The sequence below is a fragment of the Microtus oregoni genome, unplaced genomic scaffold (genome assembly GCF_018167655.1).
Source record: "Microtus oregoni isolate MIOR12 unplaced genomic scaffold, Mior012 000071F_ref0000514, whole genome shotgun sequence".
In the NCBI taxonomy this organism is placed as follows: Eukaryota; Metazoa; Chordata; class Mammalia; order Rodentia; family Cricetidae; genus Microtus; species Microtus oregoni.
Window position 1 is genome coordinate 3,544,768 of NW_024543978.1, and position 22,371 is coordinate 3,567,138.

The following is a 22,371-nucleotide window of genomic DNA, read 5'->3' on the forward strand; positions in this document are numbered from 1 at the left end:
TTCTCCCTACAGGATATGGTGTTTCCCAGTCACTCACCTGCCTATCCATCCTCCCTTCCTCCTTGTCTCCTCCCACCTGCGCCCATTGTGAAGTTGAGAACGTACAGGAGAAGAAATCTTTAGCTTCCTACCCAGCCTCTCTTTCTAGGTCATTTCGTACCATTGATCTTCCTCGGGTAGCCTCCTTCCCGCTAAGTACTGTTGAAATAGGAGCCGGGGGGCTGTGTCCCCGGCACCTGGCCGCCCCCACGGCTAGCTTTACCCGAAATAATTACACAGACACTATAGCCGCCATCTGTAGTAATAAGAGCGGCGGGGCTGCGTTCCCAGCACCCCGGCCGCCTGGCTAGCTTATGCTGAAATAATTACACGGAAACTGTATTCTTTTAAGCACTGCTTGGCCCATTAGCTCTAGCCCTTACTGGCTAATTCTGATATCCCAATCAACCCATTTCTAATAAACTGTAGCACCGGTCTTACAGGGAAGATTCTAGCCTACGTCCATCCTGGGTCGGAGCTTCATCGCGTGTGTCTTCCCGGGAGAGCTGTGAGTCTGAGCTCACTTCCTCTTCCTCCCAGCATTCTGTTCTGTTTACTCCACCTACCTATGTTCTAACCAATAAAATGGGCCAAGCCAGTTCCTTTATTAGCCAATGACCTTCCTCCATCAAAGTACATATGGGGAAAGAGATTCTGACCCCGTGTTGTGAGGCAAAGGTCAGTGGGGGAGACCCAGTGAAGAGCTGCTCAGCTGGTACAAGGGGTCCTTCAGGACTGGAATGCAATCGCCAGCATTTTTGTAGCCATCTTGGGCCATGAAGCATCAAGCACCAGAAAGAAGAGAGCTACCATGAGGAAAGAGAAGACCCGGTTCTTGATGACTTTGGAATAATCACGCCAGTCCTGGTTTCCTATCTCCAACTATTCCAGGCAGGAGTCAATACGTGGCTTCAATCAGTGCCAGCGTGAGAGCAATGCCTAGTATGACCACAGCGTCACACACACAGGTTTAAGTCCCAAGGCCCAGGAGAGCAGGGCCTTGTTAAATTCAGTCCCAATAGCAACCTGGGGCCTGCCAAGCTCCAGCAAGTTAGGGGACCTCACCTGGGTTCACTCCATCCAGGACTTACAGGCAGGTCGCCTCCAAACACCTCCTGCTGTGTGCTGTGGTCCATGCTGGGACATTTTGCCTTCCCTGCTAAAGCCGGAACAGTAACGAGGACCCTAAGGACTCCCTGGCACAGCAGCAGGTCAGGCTTGTGAGCCGGGGCATTGGATCCCAGAGAACTGTCCCTACTCCTACTTCCACCACTGAAGGACATCTCAGCTGCCCATCACGCCCTGGTTTATCCAAACAGAAGCACATGGCTCCTCACATGGCAAACCTGATCTCTCTGCTTTCTCAGGAAAAACTCCTGATAGGATCCTGCAGGCTTCTAGGACAAATCAGTATGCCTTTCCTGGGACTGAATTTTGAAAGGCAGCCAGATGCATGGTTTCTAAGAGATAGACAATTTATTATCCTGACCACCTTGGAGCCGGTTCTGGTCCCTGCAGGAGCGTGAGCAGCCAGCACCCAGCACCCACTGCCCATCATCAAAGTAATGACGCTAGGCCAGAATAGATGCTGGAGAGGAAATGAGAAATCTAAGCAGTGTCAGACAGGCCTGGAGTGCCCCATCTCTGATTCAGCGCCCGCATAGCTTCATTTCACTTGGCGAGAGCTCCCAGCTATGTCAAATGCCGGCGCCCCCACAAAGGCCTAAGTTTTCCTGTCCCCTAGGTAACACCCCCCAACCTTGTCGTCTTTTCTTACATTCTCATCTGGTTCAGGCCACATTATGGCTGCAGAGATCGGGACATTCCAGGCCTGTCTGACATTGCTTAGGTTTTCAGCAACGTGGCTGCCTCATGTTCTTGTAAGTAACCGCAGCTAACTCACTCACTAAATTAGACTTGGGTGCAACAATTTCTTTGGCCTGTCATCTGTGCCATACCTGGGGTAAATTGGTGCTTGTCTCCCCAGGAAATGTCACATGGCAGTCCCTCACAGCCCCACTTCACATGCATCCTGGCCTCTGCCACCTCCCTCCTCACGGCAGCACGGATACACACACACACACACACACACACACACACACACACACACACACACCTCTCAGGAACATGTCTGTTAGGACTCTTTGAGTAACCAGTCAAGCTTCTTGTTATACAATGGTGTGCCAGCTGCAAGCACCTGCTGAGAGCGCCAAGTCCCCAGCAGAAGACAGAGAGAGCAGAATCCAGCTAGCACGCCCAGACTGAGGGCATTACAGGGAGCTGGAACAAGGTGATGGAGAGAGAGAGCAGAGTCATGTCAACTGGGGTGCACAGGGAGGGAGGCAGTCAAAAAAACATCTCTCTGGGGTGAGAGAGAAGGCTTGGCAGTGAAGAGTACTGGCTACTCTTCCAGAGGACCTGGGTTCAATTCCCAGCACCCACATGGTTTCCAGGACAAATCAACATGACAACTCACGACTGTTTGTAACTCCAGTTAAAAAAGATATTTTCTGGGGCAGTGACTTTAAGCTGACCAGAAGCAGCATGTGTGTACTTGGAGACCCTGTAAGCTATGGGTCCACTGAGGGTGCCGACCTCCAGACGGAGGACAACACTGTTAGGGGGTCATTCAGGAGTTGGTGGCTAGGTGAGGAGCTATTGCAGGACTGTCACCTGTGACTTGCACTCATTTCTCAGTGAGAGGCTGTGGGATGCTGCGACATTATTAAGGGCACAGGTATGATGTCCCACACCACGCTGCCCTGAGAGGGGAGTCCCAGACTTGCAGACACTGGTAGACCAACTAGAGTATAGGGATATGATGTTACCTAGCTTATTAATATAGCCTGGATCTGATTATGCATTTTAGACACAGGACATCATCAACTGACTGAATGTAGGTGCATGCAGAACTCCTGAAGTTGCAGCATTGGCGGTTACTGAGTGGTTAGGAACTGGGCACCGGGGTCAGAGATCTTCCTGAGATGCTGTGGACATGACCAGTGCATCCTTTCTTCCTCTATAAAAGGCACTCTCCACACGGGGCTGTGGTCAGAGCTAAAGCTACTCGCACCATGCCAGCCTGTAATAGGACTGCTGTGGACCCAGGCTCAGCTCCCAAGCACCAGCAGCACCGAGATCCTGGCAGGACCCAGATCATGTCCTGCTGGCCTGGTACAGACAGTGTGTCATATCACAAATGCCCGGGGGAGGCTGTCTCCAGCATGTTCTCTTGCTAGATCTTAATGTGCACTGAGGTGAAAGCCCCGAGCCTGACTGTCACACTGTGTCCTCTTCACAGAGCATGAGGACAGTTGTCAGGGGTGAGCCACCTTCCAACAATGTGTTATTCCCATAGGACATTGAGCTGAAGAAGGGGCAGTGGAGAGGACAGACGAGGAGCCAGTGCGTGCCTGGGCTGCACATACTGTGCATGTATGATAAATATGTCACTTGCAAAGATGCAATGTGGGAACAGGTGTGGATGGTGTCCATGCTGCAGTGAGAAAGGAGCCCAGAGGGTCCCAGGACAACCTGACTCAAAGACCCTTCTTCCTTCAAGCCTGGGTTTTGGGTTCCCTACCACTCCTGTTTACACTGGTTGTCCCAGCTCAGAGGTAAGACGCTGTCAATATTACGGACCTGCTGTGGGAATACAGCTCCCAAAAGAAATCTCTAAGTCAAGAACCCAGGACGGCCACCTCTCCCCCCACACCCTCTCCTGCCCATCTGTTCTCAGCTTCTGGGATGCAGGTGAGTTCACGTGTTAGCACAGACTGCCCTGGCTCTTCACACCACTGGCAGACTGCCATGCAGTGGCGAGCCAGGGAGGTCGACAGCCTGGCTAGGCTGGGCACTGTTATTTATTCCCCTATTACAATTTCCATGTTCACACAGCACTGCTCTGCACCACATTTAAAGATGTGTTATGTAAGTGTCCTGTAAAGTGGAGAGGAGGATCCCTTCCTTGTTCTGTAATGTTTGTGTGCACTGCCCTCAGGGTGCCTGCTCCACACTCCACGCGTGCCTTTAGGACCCTCCCCCCCACCCCACCATCCATGATCTCGCGGGGCTCACCTTAGTTAGTTCCCATTTGTGTCTGACTCTTCCTTTTTTTTCTTATTTTTCCCCCTTTTAAACATGACTGGCTTTTTTTTGTTTGTTTGCTTGCTTGCTTTAAATATTCTTAACACTTGGCATTACCATTTTAAAACCTTTTTTATACAAACAATCCCTACAAAGAAAAATTCCAAGCCTCAACTGTGTCCCCCTAACCATTATTGTTGCCTTATCTGAACTGTGAGGTTCTTGAAGCCAACAGTCTCCCCATGCTGGGAGAGAAAGCTTGCTGACATTTCCATCCAATTCAAAGATGCCACGTCACTGTTGCCAATGGACACCTGGGGCAGGGCTGTAAGAGAGAAACCTTGGCCTAGCTTGGCCTAGAGGAGAACGGACAGCGGAGTGTCCAGAACACAGACACAGCCCTCACCAAAAGTAGCTGTTGCTATTGAAAAATTTAAAGCCCAAAAAGGACTTTGAAACTGTACATAAAACTATATCCATAACAATAAACTGAAGCAAAAAGAGCCTGTAAGAGGAGCTTTTTTTTTTTCTTAGTCCTGGTGGAGCTTAAACACAGCACACACTTCACATGACACACACGTTGTCACGGGCCGCTGTGCACTTTGCTCTGAGCTTCGTGGTGGGCCAAGCAATAGAGGTTAACTCAATTAATTATAAAATGTACATCCTCCCTAAAATAGCAACAGGCTAAGCAGAAGCAGTGTGCTTTGGTGCTGAAAGCACTCAGAGGCCACCCAGAGACGCCAGGGAGTCTTAGCAACGTCACAACATAACATAAGGTAGCAGAGACACTGGGGGGCAGGGCTGTTATGGCACAGACTGCTCCGAACAAGCACAAACCTGGAGTCCTCAGAACCAACACAAAGCCAGACGTGGTACACATCAGTAATTCCAGCACTTGAGTGAGACGGGAGAATCACGGAAAGCTCAAGGCCAGGTAGCCTGGTGTGAGTGGCCGTCAACAACAGGAGACCCTAAGTCGAATGAGGTGGGAACGACACCTGAGCTTGCCCTCAGACACCATGCTTAGACTGCGGCATGTGCTCCTCATGTGTGTGTACACTCGCAGAGACACACTGTCCCTGTCTCTCTCTTTCTCTCCTCCCTTCCCCTCCCTCGCTGCCCACTTAGGAGATGGAAGAAGATTCTGGAGATCTGCACTTCACAAACCTCCTCTGAGAACCAGATATGAGAACCGGAAAGCATCAGAGGGACAACTGTCCACCAATGTTTCCTGCCACGTAATTCCGGAGACAGCACTGGGCTGGCCCTGGGAAAATTTGAGTGGCTGGAGGGTTCGGCACACACCCCACACAAAGGGGATAACACGAAGCTGCTGAGCTCAGAGCAGCCTTGCTTCTTGTCTCCTCCAGACTGATGGCACAAACCCCATTGGTGCCCATACCCTCTCCTGAGAGTCCAGTTGCTTCCAATGGTGGCGGAGTTGAGTTTATGCTTGCTAACACAACTGGCCGGGGTTATGCTCAAGTTACCTGTTGCCTGTGGCTTGGTGGTATGTCCATTTTCCTCATGTGAAAATGGACTGGAGTTATGCAGAGAAGCCACCCCAAGACACTTGGGCAAGCCTCCAAGGGGATTGTGAGTGCACAGCTCCAAACAAGCAAGAAGGACTGGAGCAGCAGCTTCCTTATGACCATGACGGCCTCCGAGGCTGATGCTCACAGGAGTGGATTTAAGTGCCCATGGTGAACCGGGCTCATCCACATTCAAAGCCAGGGCAGAAGAGAGACTCGAAGCAAAGACACTCTGAAGTTTGTTAACAGTGTGATCTCTGCCTATGCGGTGGATGTGCACACTCCAGACAGGACTGGCTTTTGAGCAACTAGAAGCAGCAGGTGTTCTTCCTATTAAGTCTAGAAGATTATATATTCCCACAGCCCTGTGTCCACAGACAAGAGTTCGCACCACGCGTGACCTCTGCAGCCTCAGAAGAACATGTGGAGCATCATGCAACCTCCTAAAACGTTGCAGAGTTCAAGGCAGACAAGCGCGGGAGAAGTGACTGACTGGTGTTGCCCGCGTGCCTGGCGCTGTTTGCCTTGAGACCCTGCATTCTCTGTGGGCCCAGTGGTAGCAGTCTGTTCTGGATGTGGCAGAACACAGTGTACAGAGAGAAGCTGGGATCATTTAACCGCTGTGCTAATGTGCTAAGTGCCAACCCCTGGAGGAGACTATTGAGCTTAATCAGCCTCTCACTCAGCCCTGGAACAAAGGCCTCCCCCAGGGAGCCTGAAGAAGAAGCCACGCAATGCATCACTCAAGAGGCGCCTGTCCAGAGCCTTGGCCCAAACAAGCCATCAACTAACTCTAGGCACAAGGCTGTCATCTGCTCCACAACGAGGCTCTAAGGCCACATGGGCAGCTAGCACCTGTGACCCCATTTATTCAGACCAGGAGGCCTGCTGGTGGCTTCTAGAGCTTGTGCCTATGACAAGCAACCCCTGAGGATGCCTGGCCTTGGCAGTAGCCGTTCTCAGTCAGTGCCTCCTGCCAGGAATGTAATCTTGTTCCTTTTGAGTGACCGGGAATCTTTAAAAAGCTACCGGCCCCACTGTCTCCACTTCATAAAGTAGGGGGAGCCCTTGGCCACAGCTGTGACGGGGCACTGCCATCTAAACCCACCTTCCTGAGGCCAAGCTCGTTCCTGAATATTTTTACAAAGTATCTCTAACCTATGTGCAGGGAGAGGGGATGACATGACTTTGCATTCCTTCTTCTGCCCTCTATGGGTGCAGACATCTGTGCACCAGGCACAGTGTCTTTGGTCAGGACTCCCAGCACACCCCAAGTCCATAGGAGACAGCGCCAAGCGATGACCAAGCTAGAGCACCCCTTGATGCCTTACTGTCTGGAAGGTTTTATGGGGGGCTGGCTAGGCACTCTGGGACTGTCCGATTAGTACCCCTCCTTCTCCTTCCACAGCACCCTGGCAGGAAACTGCAACCGCTCCCCAAAGCGTGAGAAACAAGAAGTGAGGACCTCTCTGCGTCACTGTGTCGCTACAAGGATGGCTGAGACAGGAGCGGATAAACTCAACTCGCAGCGTGCGGTCAGTACTTGAGAGTGACAGCCAGCACATGCTTGTGACTCCAGTGCTGGGGAGACTGAGGCAGGAGGGTCTGGAGTTCAAGGCCAACCCAAGCTACAATATGGGTCCCTGTCAGTGGTGTCTTTGTATTTAATGCTCTTGAGAGTGTGTGGATAGCCAGGTTTCCTTGTTTTATGGAGGAAAAAATTTCCCCAGCATCTTTTTCAAAACCGCTCAGACACATTCTCCTTAGACCCTTGTCTACTTTATACCAGGAAACCATATTTATGCCAGAACAAACTCAAAGTAAAGAAAACCAAAATGCATGTGATTCCCAGGACGCCTTTGTCCATGCCAAACCAGGACTTCGCCCGCTCACCCACATACATGTGAAAGGCAAGCTCAGCAACCCTGCAGGAAGGGATGGGCATCATCACAGATTCTCACCCCATGGGGGGACTCCAACTTCATGGTGGGACCCAGACTAGGCATGCTGGGTGTGCATGCATGGAAGACAAGGATCCCTTCATTCAGAGAAGCCCCATAGCACACAGAAGATAAAAATTTCAAGATTTGGAAATAGCAAAAAAAAAAAAAAAAAAAAAAAAACCACCAAGGAAACCCCAGCACTCCTGGGAATACCACAGATGATGTGTTGCTATGGCAACCGGAGGCTGAATTATTCAGCAGTAGAATGTGGAAGGTCCTAAGATGGCACATGGACAGAGAGCTAATTAAACCGCTCCTACAGGGAGATATGGGGGCACCAGAGGCCACCTCTAACTTCCAGGGGAGACTCACCGCCTCCTGCTCTCTGAATCTAATTCTGGGACGCTTTTCTGTTCTCAGACGTGGTGACAAGCATCAGAGGAGCTACTACACTCGATTCCAGAGTCTAAAATTAGTTCCTGGTTCTGTGAACCAAGGGGAATCCCGGTCCTAGAAATTCCCAAACCGAGTAGCTCCACAGCTTCCAGACCCACCCTTTGCAGCTAAGCTGCTTGCAGCTTCTCCAGTAGCCCAACTCCCACAGCCCCCATCCTGAGGTGCTGGGCAGGTGATCCACAGCCCTGCCCTCCACAGCTCCACCCTCCACAGCCCCGCCCTCCACAGCTCCACTTCCACTGCCCCGCCCTCCACAGCTCCGCCCTCCACAGCCCCGCCCTCCACAGCTCCGCCCTCCACAGCTCCACCCTCCACAGCCCCGCCCTCCACAGCTCCACTTCCACTGCCCTGCCCTCCACAGCTCCACTTCCACTGCCCCGCCCTCCACAGCTCCGCCCTCCACAGCCCCGCCCTCCACAGCCCCGCCCTCCACAGCCCCGCCCTCCACAGCCCCGCCCTCTATGAATACTCTGAAGCCCCGCCTTCTGTAGTCCAAGGCCGCCAGGCAGTTCCCCTCTGGCCTGGACCACAGCACAGTCTGTCTTCACCCAGTGTGAGTGACCACCTGGTTGCTGAGCAACCATCACCTGGTGGCCTTCAGAGACTGTTGGACATCATTTGTTCTTGTGGGCCACAGAGAGGACTTTGAGGCAAGAGGAGAGGAGCCTGGCCCCAATGGTGACTGACTATAGGAACTGTTAGTGCATCCTTCATCCTGTAGCACATAGAGTGAGGTGCACATTCTGGCCCCCAAAGTGTGACACTGTATTTAGACATTCATGTCAGCACAGCTTCTCCCAACAAACTCGAAAGATCTAGATCTTGCAAAGTAGGAGCCGTGTTCTTAGAGGAGGATGATTGGGTGGAAGCTCTGAGGGGCAGTCTGTAGCCAGCCGTGCTGCAGAAACCATGTCCTCAGCCATTTGGTCCAGGCCCTCCGTCCTTCCACACATCTCCCCGGACTCACACGGACCCCTGGCTCACCGTGGGGAGAGTTGGTGATACTGAGAAAACTTCGAACATGGCAGGCAGAGGCCAGGGATGCTGCTGAGCCACAGGCACACAGGCAACCCCAACAGACAGCTATCTATCCAGCGCAGCGTCAAGGGCTGAACGACCTGCGCGGACCCTTGGCCAGTCTGCGCGCCCTGCCCAGCGGGGCCGGGAGGCCTCTGCATGGATCTGCACGTGGCACTTACTTGGAGAGCTTCATTTCTATCTGTTGTCGGATCTCCTGCCTCTCCTCATCGGTCCTCCTGGGGAAGATGTTCCGGTCCTCTAGCTCCTGCTTGCTCGGCCGGTTCCTCAGCTTCACCGCCAGCAGCTCCTTCTTGCATTTCCTTGGCAAAGTTCCTGTGAGACCCACCGGGATGAGAAAATACCTTAGTGGACCGGCTTCATATGGCCTTCATGGGATGCTGTCAGGAGCGTGGACCGGGGACCAGGAGCTGAAAGTGGGAGTCCTACACATGCTACACTGTGCCGCTCTCGAGGGGCTCAGTGGGTAGGGTAGGGGTGCACGATGCCACGCGGTGGGCTATTAGGCCCCCATTCAGGGGTCCCATGCTCCACAGAAGGGTCATCCAGGACTAAGCACTTGAACGGTCATGGCCCACATTGCCTTTCGAAGCCATTTGCCCCCCGGCCATGAATTACAGAGTAACTCTACCTGCGATGGCTGTGCGCCAACCCTGAGTAGTACTGCCTTCTCACCCCAGCACCTTCCACTGTCTAACCACATACATGTACTTTCAGTACTGAGAGCATGCCACCCAGAAGCTCCTCTGCCTCGCCCTGCCCTGCTGATACTGCCTTAGATGACCTCTTCCTGGACGTGGGACGCCACTGGATCAGAGTCTCCGCCATGACCCCAGCCTCCTGTCTTACTTCCTTTGACATTTGTTAACTGCCCGTCATCTGTCTCCTCCACTAGACTTTGGTTCAATGGCAGCCACTTTCCCCAGAGAGACGAGGACACCAGAGGCAGTCAGTGAAGAATCCTGCCCGTGAATGAATCACCAGGCTGGTCTTGGGTCTGCCTGGCTGAGTTGCATCTTACATGTGCATACACACCATAAACATCACTGAAGAAAAAAGAAAAGAAACAGCCTGAGACAGAGCCAGCCCCCACAGACACACAAAACAAGCACATCAGAGAGAAAATGCCTCCATAAGATAGGTCTTCAGGCAAGCTTGTAGGGCACTTTCTTATTTAGTGATCGATGGGAGAGGGCCCAGAACATTGTGGGTGGTGCCATCCCTGGGCTGGTGGTACTGGGGTCTATAAGAAAGCAGGCTAAGCAAGCCATGAGGAGCAAGTCCCCTCCATGGCCTCTGCATCAGCTCCTGCCTCCATGATCCTTCCCTGTTTGAGTTCCTGTCCTGACTTCCTTCAGTGATGAACAGTGATGTGGAAGTGTAAATCAAACAAACCCTTTCCTCCCAACTTGCCTTCTGGTCTTTCATCACAGTAATAGAAACCCTAAGACAGCATGTTACTGCAACAGAAAACGTTTATAACATCAACAAGGAAAACGAGAAATGCATTATAATGGAGATACATGAACATGAAGTCAATTTCGTAAATATTCATAATTTCATTGCAAATTGAGGATTAAAGTAAGGCAAGAATCATTTTACTCACTCATTTTGGTTTTCTTTACTGTGAGTTTGTTCTGGCATAAATATGGTTTCCTGGTATAAAGTAGACAAGGGCCTAAGGAGAATGTGTCTGAGCGGTTTTGAAAAAGATGCTGGGGAAAATTTTTCTTCCATAAAACAAGGAAACCTGGCTTCAATCACAGATTTCCAGAACTGACTTTTTTAAAATTCTGGGGCTCGACCTAAATATTTCATCCCTACAGACATATTTATTCAAGAAATGTGGGCTGAAAGTCAGGGTGTTGAGAAGGAAGAAGGGGTGCTGGTTCCTTCCTGGGTACCAGAGTGGCCCATCCAGCAGCTGACTGCACAGGGCCATACCTGGCCTTCCGCTTGCTCCCCGTGCCTGCTGCACACTGCGTGAGACTCTGCACCCTCCCCAAGTCCCAGCCTTCTTAGCGTCCAGGAGCCACACCAGAGGGGAGAAGATGGGTTACAGTCTCTGTTTCTACCACGCTGATGTCACAGGAACACAGAAACCCTCAACTGCTACCTGCTCTGTCCTTCCAGGCCACTGAAGCAGCCAGTGCCCTCCTAACCCTGTGTCGCCCCGGCCACTCCGTACACACACACACACACACACACACACACACACACACACACACACACTTGTTCATACAGGTCTGCTCAGAGCTTTCCCTGTCTATCCCCTCAATTTCTCCATGCCTTCCCCTGGCCCCTGGATGCTAAGCACTAACTGCGGAGGGCTCAGTATTTCCATATCCAGACCTGACTTCATCCTATCATTCAAGCCTGCCACATCGGCTTCTACACCTGTGCCTGCACCTGTACCCGCGTGTATAAAAGGCACGTCCCCCTTGGCACAGAATTGAGCAGTTGGCCCCCTGCCAGAGCACAGAGAAAAGAGTGACAGGCCAAAAGGGAAACCCAGGGCTGCCCCAGCACCCACCCTCCTCACCTTGACACCACGGGACCTAGTGTGCCTCTTGTTGTGCACCTGTCTCCCATATAGACAATGACAGGGAGGGAAAGACACAGGGCGAGAGCAGGTGCAGCTGCCTCAAGTGCACTCAGATGCAGCAGGTGTGCTCGGCCGTGCCTCCTCCCCACAGAGCTTTCTGTGCTATGTAAAGAGCCTGAATCATGTTGCCTCAGTAGAGAGCCTTGTATCCAGTGAGCCCAGCAGGGATGGGGGGCTTTGCTTGCTTGTTCTGCTCCGTTTGAATCTGTATGGGCTGGGTTCTCCTTTTACCCCCAAAACAAAGCATAGTAAACACCAGATTATGAAAAGAAGCATCTATGGAGGGGAAGCTGGAGAGGTGAGCATTGAACGAGGCACTCACTAGGAGTTTAGCAGATGCCTTGGGATGGATTCTGGACTGCGGCTTACCGGGGCCCAGGAAGAGCCTCAGAAATTGTCAGAGTTGAGAAGATGAAGCGAAGAGCCCAAGGGGCCCACAGCTGGTGTTTGTGGGACCCACAGCTGGAAAGCCGAGCAATAACCCCAGGATGTGCAGAATCCCTTACACCTTGGGCTGGCATCTGCCTATGAGTGAGAGCCATGGAGGCCCTACCTGGTGCTAAGGACATTGGGAGACCTATGGCTGTGCCCCATGCCCACCAGTCATGCTGGAACGTGCTGTGATTGTTCAGACGCCGGGAAAGGTATACAGATGGTCCTGGTCTTCGGAACGAGCAGTGATCAGCTGAAGGGAGCTTAGTGAAGCTTCTGTCTAAGAAATTGTAAAAGCCACACCAGGATGCGTGAGGCCGTTTCCAAGTAACCGAGCTGCTTCCCAGAATAAAACTCAGCAGATATTTATAGGACTGGAAGAGCAACCGACAACCAAGAAATAGATTCACGATGTGTGTCAGCCAACCGAAACTCCCCACACCTACAGAAAAGCGGGAAGGGCTCAGCCAAGCTCCAGCCGCACAAAGGAAATATGTGGAGCTTGTCATCACCGTCCCCGACAGTGAGGACACCTCAATGGCCTTGAGAGACAGGCACGCCGCAGCATAAGGAAGGGATCCACAGCCACCCAGAAGTGACACACTGAGAAGACACTCACTGGAGACAACTCAGGCAATTCCAGCTCAACGCATGCCAAAAATACCTCTCAGGATAAAGGCAAACACTGTTTCAGGAATTAGAAAGCCACAATAATCAATGACTAAAAGAAGTTCTTTAGGCAGTAGGGAAAGAACTGACTTCAGATGGAAACCTGAAATCCAAACAAGGAAAGAGGAGTATGGGGCTGGCCCCTGCCTTGTGCAGATGTATTCTTACTAAATTTTCTTTAAAGAAAACTGGCTTTTAAAAATTATTATTTAATGATGTGCATTTGCAGGTGTGTATAGGTCTCTCTAAAGGCCAGAAGATACTGGATCCCCTGGAGCTTGAGCTAAAGGCAGTTGTGAGCTGCCCAACACAGTTGCTGGGAACTGAACTCAGATCCTTTGAAAGGGCAGAATATGTTCTTAGCTGCTGAGCCGGTCCTCCAGCCCAAGAAAACAGAGTTCGTCAATCAGAGCAGTGGAGAAGAAAGATAAAAGGACACAGCTACTGTAAGGTGACCGCCCCAAAATGAAGGCGGCATAAACAGACTTCAGGATATGGCTCAGTGGGCAGAGTGCCCACCCAGCAAACATGAAGCCCACAGTTCAATCCCCAGCACCGTGTAAGAGTCAGGCAAAGTGTTACCTGTTACCCCAGTGCCAGAGAAGCAGAAGTGGGGGAAACCCAAGTCCAAGGTCATCCTCAGTATAGAGTCCCTTTGAGGTCAGCTGTGCTAGACAAGTATGGGCTTCAAAAACAAACAAGGCTGGGAGATGGTTCAGCATTAAAACCTGGCTGCTCTTGCAGAGGACCCAGGTTTGATTCCCAGCACCCTCATCGAGGCTCATAACCACCTGGAACTCTAGTTCTAGGGAATCTGACCTCCTTGGGATTCATACATGTGGTGCACATGCATACACGCAGACACACATACACATAAACTATTTTTAAAAGGGAGCACATACCCAACAGTGAATTTGGATGTGATAACCAAGCATATTCCTGTAAATATTCTGAACACGCAATACAGAAAGGAACATGAGTGAAAAGCAGGACAAAAGTCTCTGCTGCCACAAAACACAAAAGGAGGGCAAAAGAGGAGGGCAGGGTGCCCCTAGTCTCATCCTGGTCAGAGAAGCTGAAGAAGGGCATTCGTGGGCAGGGAGCGTTTCAGAGCAAACACCTTTGTCAGCAGGAAGGGTGGCTCCATTGTCAAAAAGAGGCCACTCTGCACGTAGGTCACAAAGAACCTAAACATGGTGGGCCTTTCTTCAGAGCTCCCGAATCTGTAAGGGAAAGCCCAAGAAAACAGGCAGGGAGGGCACTGCCGCAGCCGGGATCTCAGAGCTCTCTCCTACGCCATTCACCTAAGCAGTCAACAGAAACGCAGGCTTGTATACACCCTCCAGCACCACAGGCTGATACAAGATCTATGTGCAGACCATCAGAGCGCATGTATTCCCTCCAAGGACGCGGGCCCCACCCCGTACCAGGACACATACCCTGCTCTGGGCCATGAAACAAGTCGATAAATTTCAAAGACCGCAATTCATATAAAAACATGTCCTCTGACTAGAGTGGAACAAAATTGGAAATCAATAACAAAAAAAGATCTCTTCAAAAGTAACCAGATGAAATTAAAATATATATTTAACTTCCGAGAAACCCAAAGTTCCAAGAAGAACTTACAAAAGAAACACAGAGGATACTGAAGCTAATGGAATATGCCAGAGTGATGCTAAGGGGATGCTTAGGGCATTGAGTGCCCTTATTAAAACAATTAGCCTTAGAGTATGCCTCAGTAACCTGGAAAAAGAACAAGGCAAACCTCGGAGATGGGCATAACGCAATACAGAAGTACAGAGCGGAAACTAACTAAAAATAAATCCGCTGAAATGAAAAAGTCAGTCAATGAAACAACTGGCAAAACTCTAGCCACACTGATCCAAAGGGAGGAGGAAGGAGAAGCAGAAGGGCAGGGAGGTGGACATTATAGATCACATATCATCCAAGTTTGCATATATTCAAAGACACAGGAGGACACCTTCAGTGGCTTTATGCTAGTAAATTGGCTATTCAGATGACATAAACTCGTGCTAGCTAGTGTTTATGTAAACTTTTATGTTCATTTCCCAGGGTCATCTGGGAAGAAATCTTAATTGAGAAAAAGTCTTCCTGAAGGACGAGCGTCTATAGGGCATTTTCTTGCTGGATGTTTGATGTGGGAGGGCCCATACCACTGCGAGCAGTGCCATCCGTGGGCTGGTAGTCCTGGGTGCTAGAAGAAGGCAGGCTGAGCAAGTGATGAGGAGCAATCAGTCAGTAGTGGTCCATCATGCCCATCATGCATGCCTTCTGTTTCAGCTCCTGCCCTGAGTTCCTGTCCTGGCTTTCCTGGATGACGGGCTCTAATCTGTAAGATATAGGAAACCCCATCCTCCCCAAGTTGTTTTCAGTTATGGTGTTTTATCACAGTAATAGAAAGGTAGCTAAAAACATAATTTCTAGAGCCATATATAGATTACCAAAGTTCAGCTGAACAATCACAGTGGCTCAGGATGCATCGATTAAATAAGAGTAACTTTTAGATGGTTCTGTAAGTTGTGTTCTCCCGGTGTCTTTGACCCCTCTGGCTCCTACAATTCTTCCTCCCCTTCCTCCATGGGCTTTTCTGAGCTCCAAGGGACCTGATGAAGATCTCCAGTTTGGGCTCTCTCTCCACCTAACTAACGTTTGGCTGTAGGTCTCTTCATCTGCTCCCATGAGTGGCCAACAGCAGTCTCTCTGATGATGACTGGGCTAGACACTGATCTATGCCTACAGCAATTAGGAATCATTTTATTGATTTTTTTCCCCTATACTAGGTCTCTGTGATATCCAGAGATATCCAGCCTCCAGTTCCTAGTCACCCTGGCGGTGTCCAGCATGGGCTTCCCCTTGTGGAGAGGGCCTCAAACTAGACTAGTCATTGGTTGGGCACTTTTACAAGTTCTGCCTGAGTAGGGCTCATAGGTGCTCAGAGACTGAAGCAGCATCATAGAGCCTTCATGGGTCTGAGCTACGTCCACTGCATATATGGATGTCAGAGATCAAACAAGTGTTTTCCTCAATCTCCATCTTATATTTTGAGACAGGGTCTCTCACTGAACCTGGAGCTCACTGATGGTCTAGATAGACAGTTCGGCCCACCAGACCCAGGGATTCTCCTGCCTCTGTATTCCCAGAGATTAAAGGCACATGCTGCCACGTAGACCCAGGTGTTTTTTGTTTTCACATGAATGCTAGGATCATAACTCAGGCCCTCCAGTGTGAAGGGCAAGCAAGCCCTCTACCCACCAAGCCATCTTCCCAGCCTCTGTCAGTCTCTTCCTATGACCCAGACGCTCTACTATGTAATCCCCCAAAGAAACAGAAAAGCAAGCACACAAAGGCTCCCACCCAGCAGCTGCCAGGGCTGGGCCTGCGAACTGAATGCCTCCCAGGCACCCAGCAGCAGCTGCTGTGGCTGAACAAAGACTAGAGACTAATCACTCACTCAGCAGGGGGTACGGGGCTCTGGGTTCCTCCTACAACCCGGAGTGTGAGGAGAAATGAGTGAAGAAGCCGATGGAAGCACCACTTCTTCCCTAGGCCAAGGATAATCTAGAGCCCCATCCACCCAAGGAGAAGAATTTGGCGGGTAGATGTGACCCAGAGGACGAGACTCCCCACGGGGCAGTAGTTAGTTAAGAAGGTGAAATGGCCTGAACGTGACTAATAAGTCGCCAGCTCCGTAGACTGGGAGGCCTGGAACAAACCTTACACAGACGGAACCCTGACATGAAAATGCTGACTACAGAGACGGATATCGCCTCTTCCAGGTCTATATAAGGAAGATTGCTTCTGACCACACAAAGAATTCAGATACGGTATCTCCCCAACTCCCACCCTGCCCAAGCCAAAATACTACAGCTCTTAGAGAAAATGGGGGAATATTTTATGCCTTAAGAGAACTTTTTGAGTCTGTTTTAGGTCAGTGCACAGCTCTGGGCTCACCATGGTGTTTTCATACACAATATCATTATGCTTCCTTCCCATCTCGGACCCTCCGCACATACATATTGGTTGTACGTGTATAAATGCTAGAAGATATAGACAAACCCCTAGTCACAGAAGATTGACAGATTCCTGGGCATGAGGTACAGGCGTCAGGAGGAAGCCAGAGGTAAGCAACATCACAGGGGGCACAGGAAATGGGGCAAGAAGTCACACTGTCTCATCGTGGCAATGTATGTTTATACGTAGCCAATTGCATCTCACTGAAGATACATAAAAAGTGATTGAAGATACCCTTACAAGTTCTGGCCAACAGTGGCAAAACCATGATTTTGAATTATTTTGTGCACCTCTATTCAAAGGTTCATCTATGGCCTTGTATCACCCTGAGGAAAAAAACCCACTCTTCTTCCCTGGGGCTACAGAGGACACAGTCTGCACCCAGCCAGACGCCCCTTACCCTCCCCTCTGCTTGCTCACTCTGCCACAGAAACTTCCTTCCACCTCTGGAGTAAGTACAGGGCTGTCTAGTCATTGTACCAACTGTTCCTCCTGTTTCTAATTCTTCTTGCATGGCTGGTTCCTTCTCAGAATATCTCAGCTCCTGGTTTACCTCCCAAGGCTTGAAGGGAGGGGTTTACCATGCTAAGAGAGCTAGTCATTACTCTTAGGCCCATCAACTAGGTGGTGCCCACCACAACACACACCCCGCCTGGTAATTTGCTTCCCTGCTAGCTGGCCTGTGTGTTGTCTATAGTGTCCCTAAGCTATGGGCTCTGAGGGAGAAGAGAACCCTGCCTGCTTTGATCATACATGATCTCCAGAACCTAGGAAGGCAGGAAATACAGAGGATACTCAGATGAATTATCCAAGAGAGTGTAGGTCTAGACCTATCTAACCATCCCAGAACCTTAGCCGCTCCCAGCTGCACCCACCACCAGCTGCTGCCATCAGGACCACACTGGCACCTGAAGTAACACGGCTATAGCTTCTTTCTAGAGAGAAGGAGTGGATTGGGTAAGGCTGGCAGGAGGAAGGCTCTTTCTAATAGCTCTATGTGATTGTGGGGATGAGGAGGAGAAATGGGGGTCTGGTCTCACTCATCTGCAAGAGGAAAACTCTCATCTATGCGCCTGTGCCTGGATATGCACGGAATGTGCCCCCTCCTCCTGGAGAGGCAGCTGTACCTAGGAGATGGAGTGGGGGTGGTTCCTTTTAAATAGACACAGTGTGGACAGATCACCTGTTCTCACACTATGATTAGATAGGCTTGCATGGTCTCCAGGTGGCCCCCAGCCTCCCTGACACCAGGTAGCACTCTTCAAGATCAGGGGTCCCAAGAGAGCAAGACGGGGTGATCTGTGTTCACATGGAGCTGTAGCCAGTTCACTCTCAACTATCTGGGGCTGACCCCAGGACTCTGTTCCTCCCCGGGTAACTAATGAGGGAAGGTGACGTCTGTAGACACCTGAGGTGTGCTGGGTGGTGGCCATCTGAGAGTTGTCATGCCTGCATGTTTACTCTGGCAACGTTACCAAAACAAGCAGAAGTTTAGCAAACATAATTTAATTTTATGTGTTGTATGTGTGCCTGAGTGTATGTCTGTGTACCACATGCATGCTGTGCCTTGGAGGATCGAAGGACCATCAGATCCCCTGCAACTGCCGTTACTAAATGTTTTGAGTTGCCATGTGGGTACTGGGAACCGAACCTGGGTCCTCTGGAAGAGCAGTCAGTGCTCTTAACTGCAGAGCCATCTCTTCAGCCCATACCCAGATGATTTTAAAGAACTCTGTGCATCTCGTCATGAATGCCTCCATCCCTTCATTATGGTAGAGAAGGGAATCAGAGGGAGACTGACATTGTTGATAGGTCTGTCTATGCAACAGAGAGAGAGAGACCCTTGTAAACACCCAGGGACTCCTAACAGTACCCAAGAGCCTCTATAAACTGACTGTCCAGAGGAGCGTCCACTAACATTGAAGTTTTAAAGTTGTCCCTCTGCAGTTCAGGTGGTGTTGGTGTAAAGGTGCTGAGGCTATTGGAGCACAAAGTCTTTGTGTTGGGAATAAGACTAAGACATCTGCAAAAGACACAGCATGGAGCTCAGCTGGCTTCCCGCTGCCGCCTCACACACCTAAACATACAGCATCTTGATCATGGAGGCCCCAGACTCCAGAAGTGGGAGAAGAGAAGTTCCCAGCCTTTATAAACTTCCTGGTGTCAGGAATTTTGTTACTGCAGCATGGAAAAGCAAAGATGACCCTCTAACCTCAGGCTCCTCTGTGGTGCCTGCCAGTCACGAGAATCTTAGCACGAATGTGCCAAGTTAGTGCAACTTCAGAATGGTTAATACGCTTCACTTTAAAGACTGATGTCTGAGCTGCTGACTTGAATTCAATTTAAAGTTAAAAGGTTGTTTAATGAATTTTGGCTTAAGATTATGACAGAATTTCAACCATTTCTGATATGGCCCTACATGCATCTGTCATTTTTGAACTCTATATTTAAGCAAAGTAGCCTTCTTGGCATTGATGACTGTAAAATGTAACCATTGATCTACTCTGAAAGACATCGAAGAGTCTCGGTGGCCTGCAGGCTCCAATACGCAGCCAAGATTTGGTGCTGTCTGCAAATGGGGTGTCCATCTTGCTGGAGGGCAACTATGCTTTCACCTTTAGTGAATGGTAAAGTGATGATGTGCACACCAAAGCACTGCTTTAATTAAAGTTGTTTACGACTCGTAGGCAGCAAGTATGCTGTCTGTATGTCTGCTTTGTAGTTCTACATGCCCAGGGTTGCACAAAAATTTCTCAAGTGCAAAGGAGTCATGGGAGTAGGAAGCCTGGGCCTAACAGCACCCTTTTAACAGCAAAGAGACCTCCATGCGACCCCTTCAACTATGCGGAGATGTCTGTAAATACCTTTAACAGCATAAAGATTTTCATCATGTAAGTATTGGTCTCATCAGTGAGAGCGTGGCCTGACAGGAAGAGACCTGAGATGGGGCTGGAGAGACGGCTCTGGGGTTGAGACCACTCTTGCAGAGCAGTCCGTTCAGTTCCCAGCACCCACATGGTGGTTCACAATGACCTGTGACCCCAGTTCCACAGGATCTGAAACCTACTTCTGGCCTCAGTGCGCACTGCACCTCTGTGGTACACTTACATACATGTAGACTTTCACTCATACACATAAAAAACAAATAAATCATTAAAAGGAAGTAACATGAGAAGGGAGAGTTTATTCTGGCTTACAGTTTGGTGGGGTACAGTCATCACAGAAGGGAAAATGTGGCAATGGGCTGGCAAAATGCAGCACAAGCCTTAGGTGGCTGCTCATATCATGTCCTTAGGGAACAGAAAGAGGTGGGTGCCTGCTCGGCAGCATCTTCTGCTCCCTTCTTCCCTTCCTCCTGCATCCTGCATAGCCAGCCATGCTTAGGATGAGTCCTTCCTCACAGTTAAACCTCTTGGAAACACTCATCTGGGTGTGGCTGTGAGGATGACTTTTAGGTGACCCTAAATGCAATCGAGTTGACGATGAAGATGAACCTCTACCCCCATAAACCTGTTAGTTGCAAAGAGAACTCAATAATCACTTATTAACTGTCGGAAAGCCCTCCATAGGCACCTGCAGCAGGCACAGACAGCTCAATAAGCATGTGTCGCCTGCATAGAGACCACAATGGTACAGACTTGATGGTAACAGGCAGAGTGGTGGGAACTGTTGACAATCTCCTTACACACCTGTCACCTGCTGGCTGCTGGCTTTACACCAGGAACTTCAGATTCTCCTATAAAGTCATTACGATGGAATGGCACCCATGGGAGAAGGTTGAGAGCCCAGATATAGACACTTTGAGGTCAACGGACTCTCTGTAAAGGTGCCAAGACCACACAATGGAAGAAATAAAATTATCTCTGACAAATGGTGCCCAGGGAAAATGGACATCGGACCTGCGCTACCACGTCACACATGCTCTCACCCCCAGCTCCCAGCTCACATTATATAACGAACATCAACATGAGATGAGGAAAAGACATTAAACATGAATTAATTATAACAAGAAAACACTAGATAAAGACTCCAAAGCATTATGTGTAAAGATTTCCTATAGAAGACCAAAGAGCCAAGTGCAAAAGAAAAAACACACATACCAAGGTAGCATCAACTTAAAACACTTCTCCACACGAATGGAAATAGGCAGAATAACAAGGACCACAGCACCAGGGAGGTTTTGTGTGTAAGCCATCCATTAGCTGTGAGGGCAAGACCCAACATGCAGAAGAAATTCACAGCAGTGACAAGAAAATGACCCAGTTAAAATGCAGAAAAGGATATAAACTGGGAATGAACTACTGAGGGCTGGGGACATGGTGCAGAAGCTTGCCACACAGCATGAGGAACTCAGATCAGATCCCCAGCACATATGTAAAATATAAGATGTGGCCTCATGCTCCCGAAATCCCAGCACTGGGGAGGCAGAGGCAGGATCTAAGAGGCTACAGGTGAACCTGCTGGCCTAATTGGTGAGCCCTGGGGCAATGAAAGACTTCATCTCCCAAAAGGTGGAGAGCAACTGAGGGGGCAACCAGTGCCACCCTCGGGCCTCCAGAGCACAACCATACACGCACACACATGAGGGACAGACAGCCCTCCCGTGAATACATGCAAAGTCCACCATCACCGCTCCACACCAGGAAAACTGAGTTACATCCCAGGGGACGCCAGCCCTCGCCCACCAGGGGAAAGGCAGATGACAGGAGGGCTGGTCAGGGTGCAGAAGAAGGAAGCTCCTTAGGCACTGCTGGTGGGAATTCAGCTCTGTACAGGCAGCCTGGGCCTCTCAGGAAATGCAAGCACAGCTAGTGCACCCCCAGGGTGTCATTCCTGAGTATCAATCCAAAGGAACTGAAATTATAGCACAGCAGTTAAGACCACGTGTCCATGTTGCTCTTCTCAGTCACCCATCACCTGCAGCTCACAACGGCCTGTAATCCAGCTCCAGGGAACCCAGCTCTCTCCTCTGTCCTCATTCCTGGCACATATATATAGACAGGTAAATATATATTTTAAAACTCAGTGTGCCAGAGGGCTATCTGTACCTCCTGTGTACAGGGCAGCTTGCTTCCTAAATCTACAACAGACAATCAACCTACAAATGGATGGAGAAAGACGGCACGGTGTATACACAGAACAGAATTCTGGTTGTTTTCTTCATCAAAGGAAAGGAGAACAACATTCTATCATGTACCACACTGAAGCACCTTGGAGGACTCTGTTGAGTAGAACCTGCCAGCACAGAGAGACAGGCACCATGTGCTTTCGGTGATGCATTCGGAGCTGCCAAGTTCATGGAGGTTTGGGCTGACCTGTGGTCATCTGAGGCTGGAGTGTGGTGTGGGAGAAGAGACGCTGACGGAAGCTCAGCCTCGTGGTGATCTTGGGGAAAGAGCTCTAGTGACCTGTGGTATGCACAGGGCGACCATATAAACTCAGCACTGTGTTTCACACAGGAGGAAGGAGATTTTCCTGGGTACTGCGGGATGCTGGGCTTCTTTGCTCATCCTGGCTTGGCCATTCTGATGTGGTC

The 22,371-nt window shown here is 50.2% G+C and overlaps 1 protein-coding gene across 3 annotated transcripts in view; it reads right to left on the bottom strand.

The window, feature by feature from the left end:
* Phactr3 (phosphatase and actin regulator 3) overlaps window positions 1-22,371 on the bottom strand; it is a 200,122-nt gene that overhangs the window by 23,032 nt on the left and 154,719 nt on the right. For all 3 annotated transcript variants that reach the window (XM_041641932.1, XM_041641931.1, XM_041641933.1), the window contains exon 8: window positions 9,259-9,412. In XM_041641932.1, coding sequence (XP_041497866.1) covers window positions 9,259-9,412 — 154 coding nt within the window. The remainder of the gene's footprint in view (window positions 1-9,258; window positions 9,413-22,371) is intronic.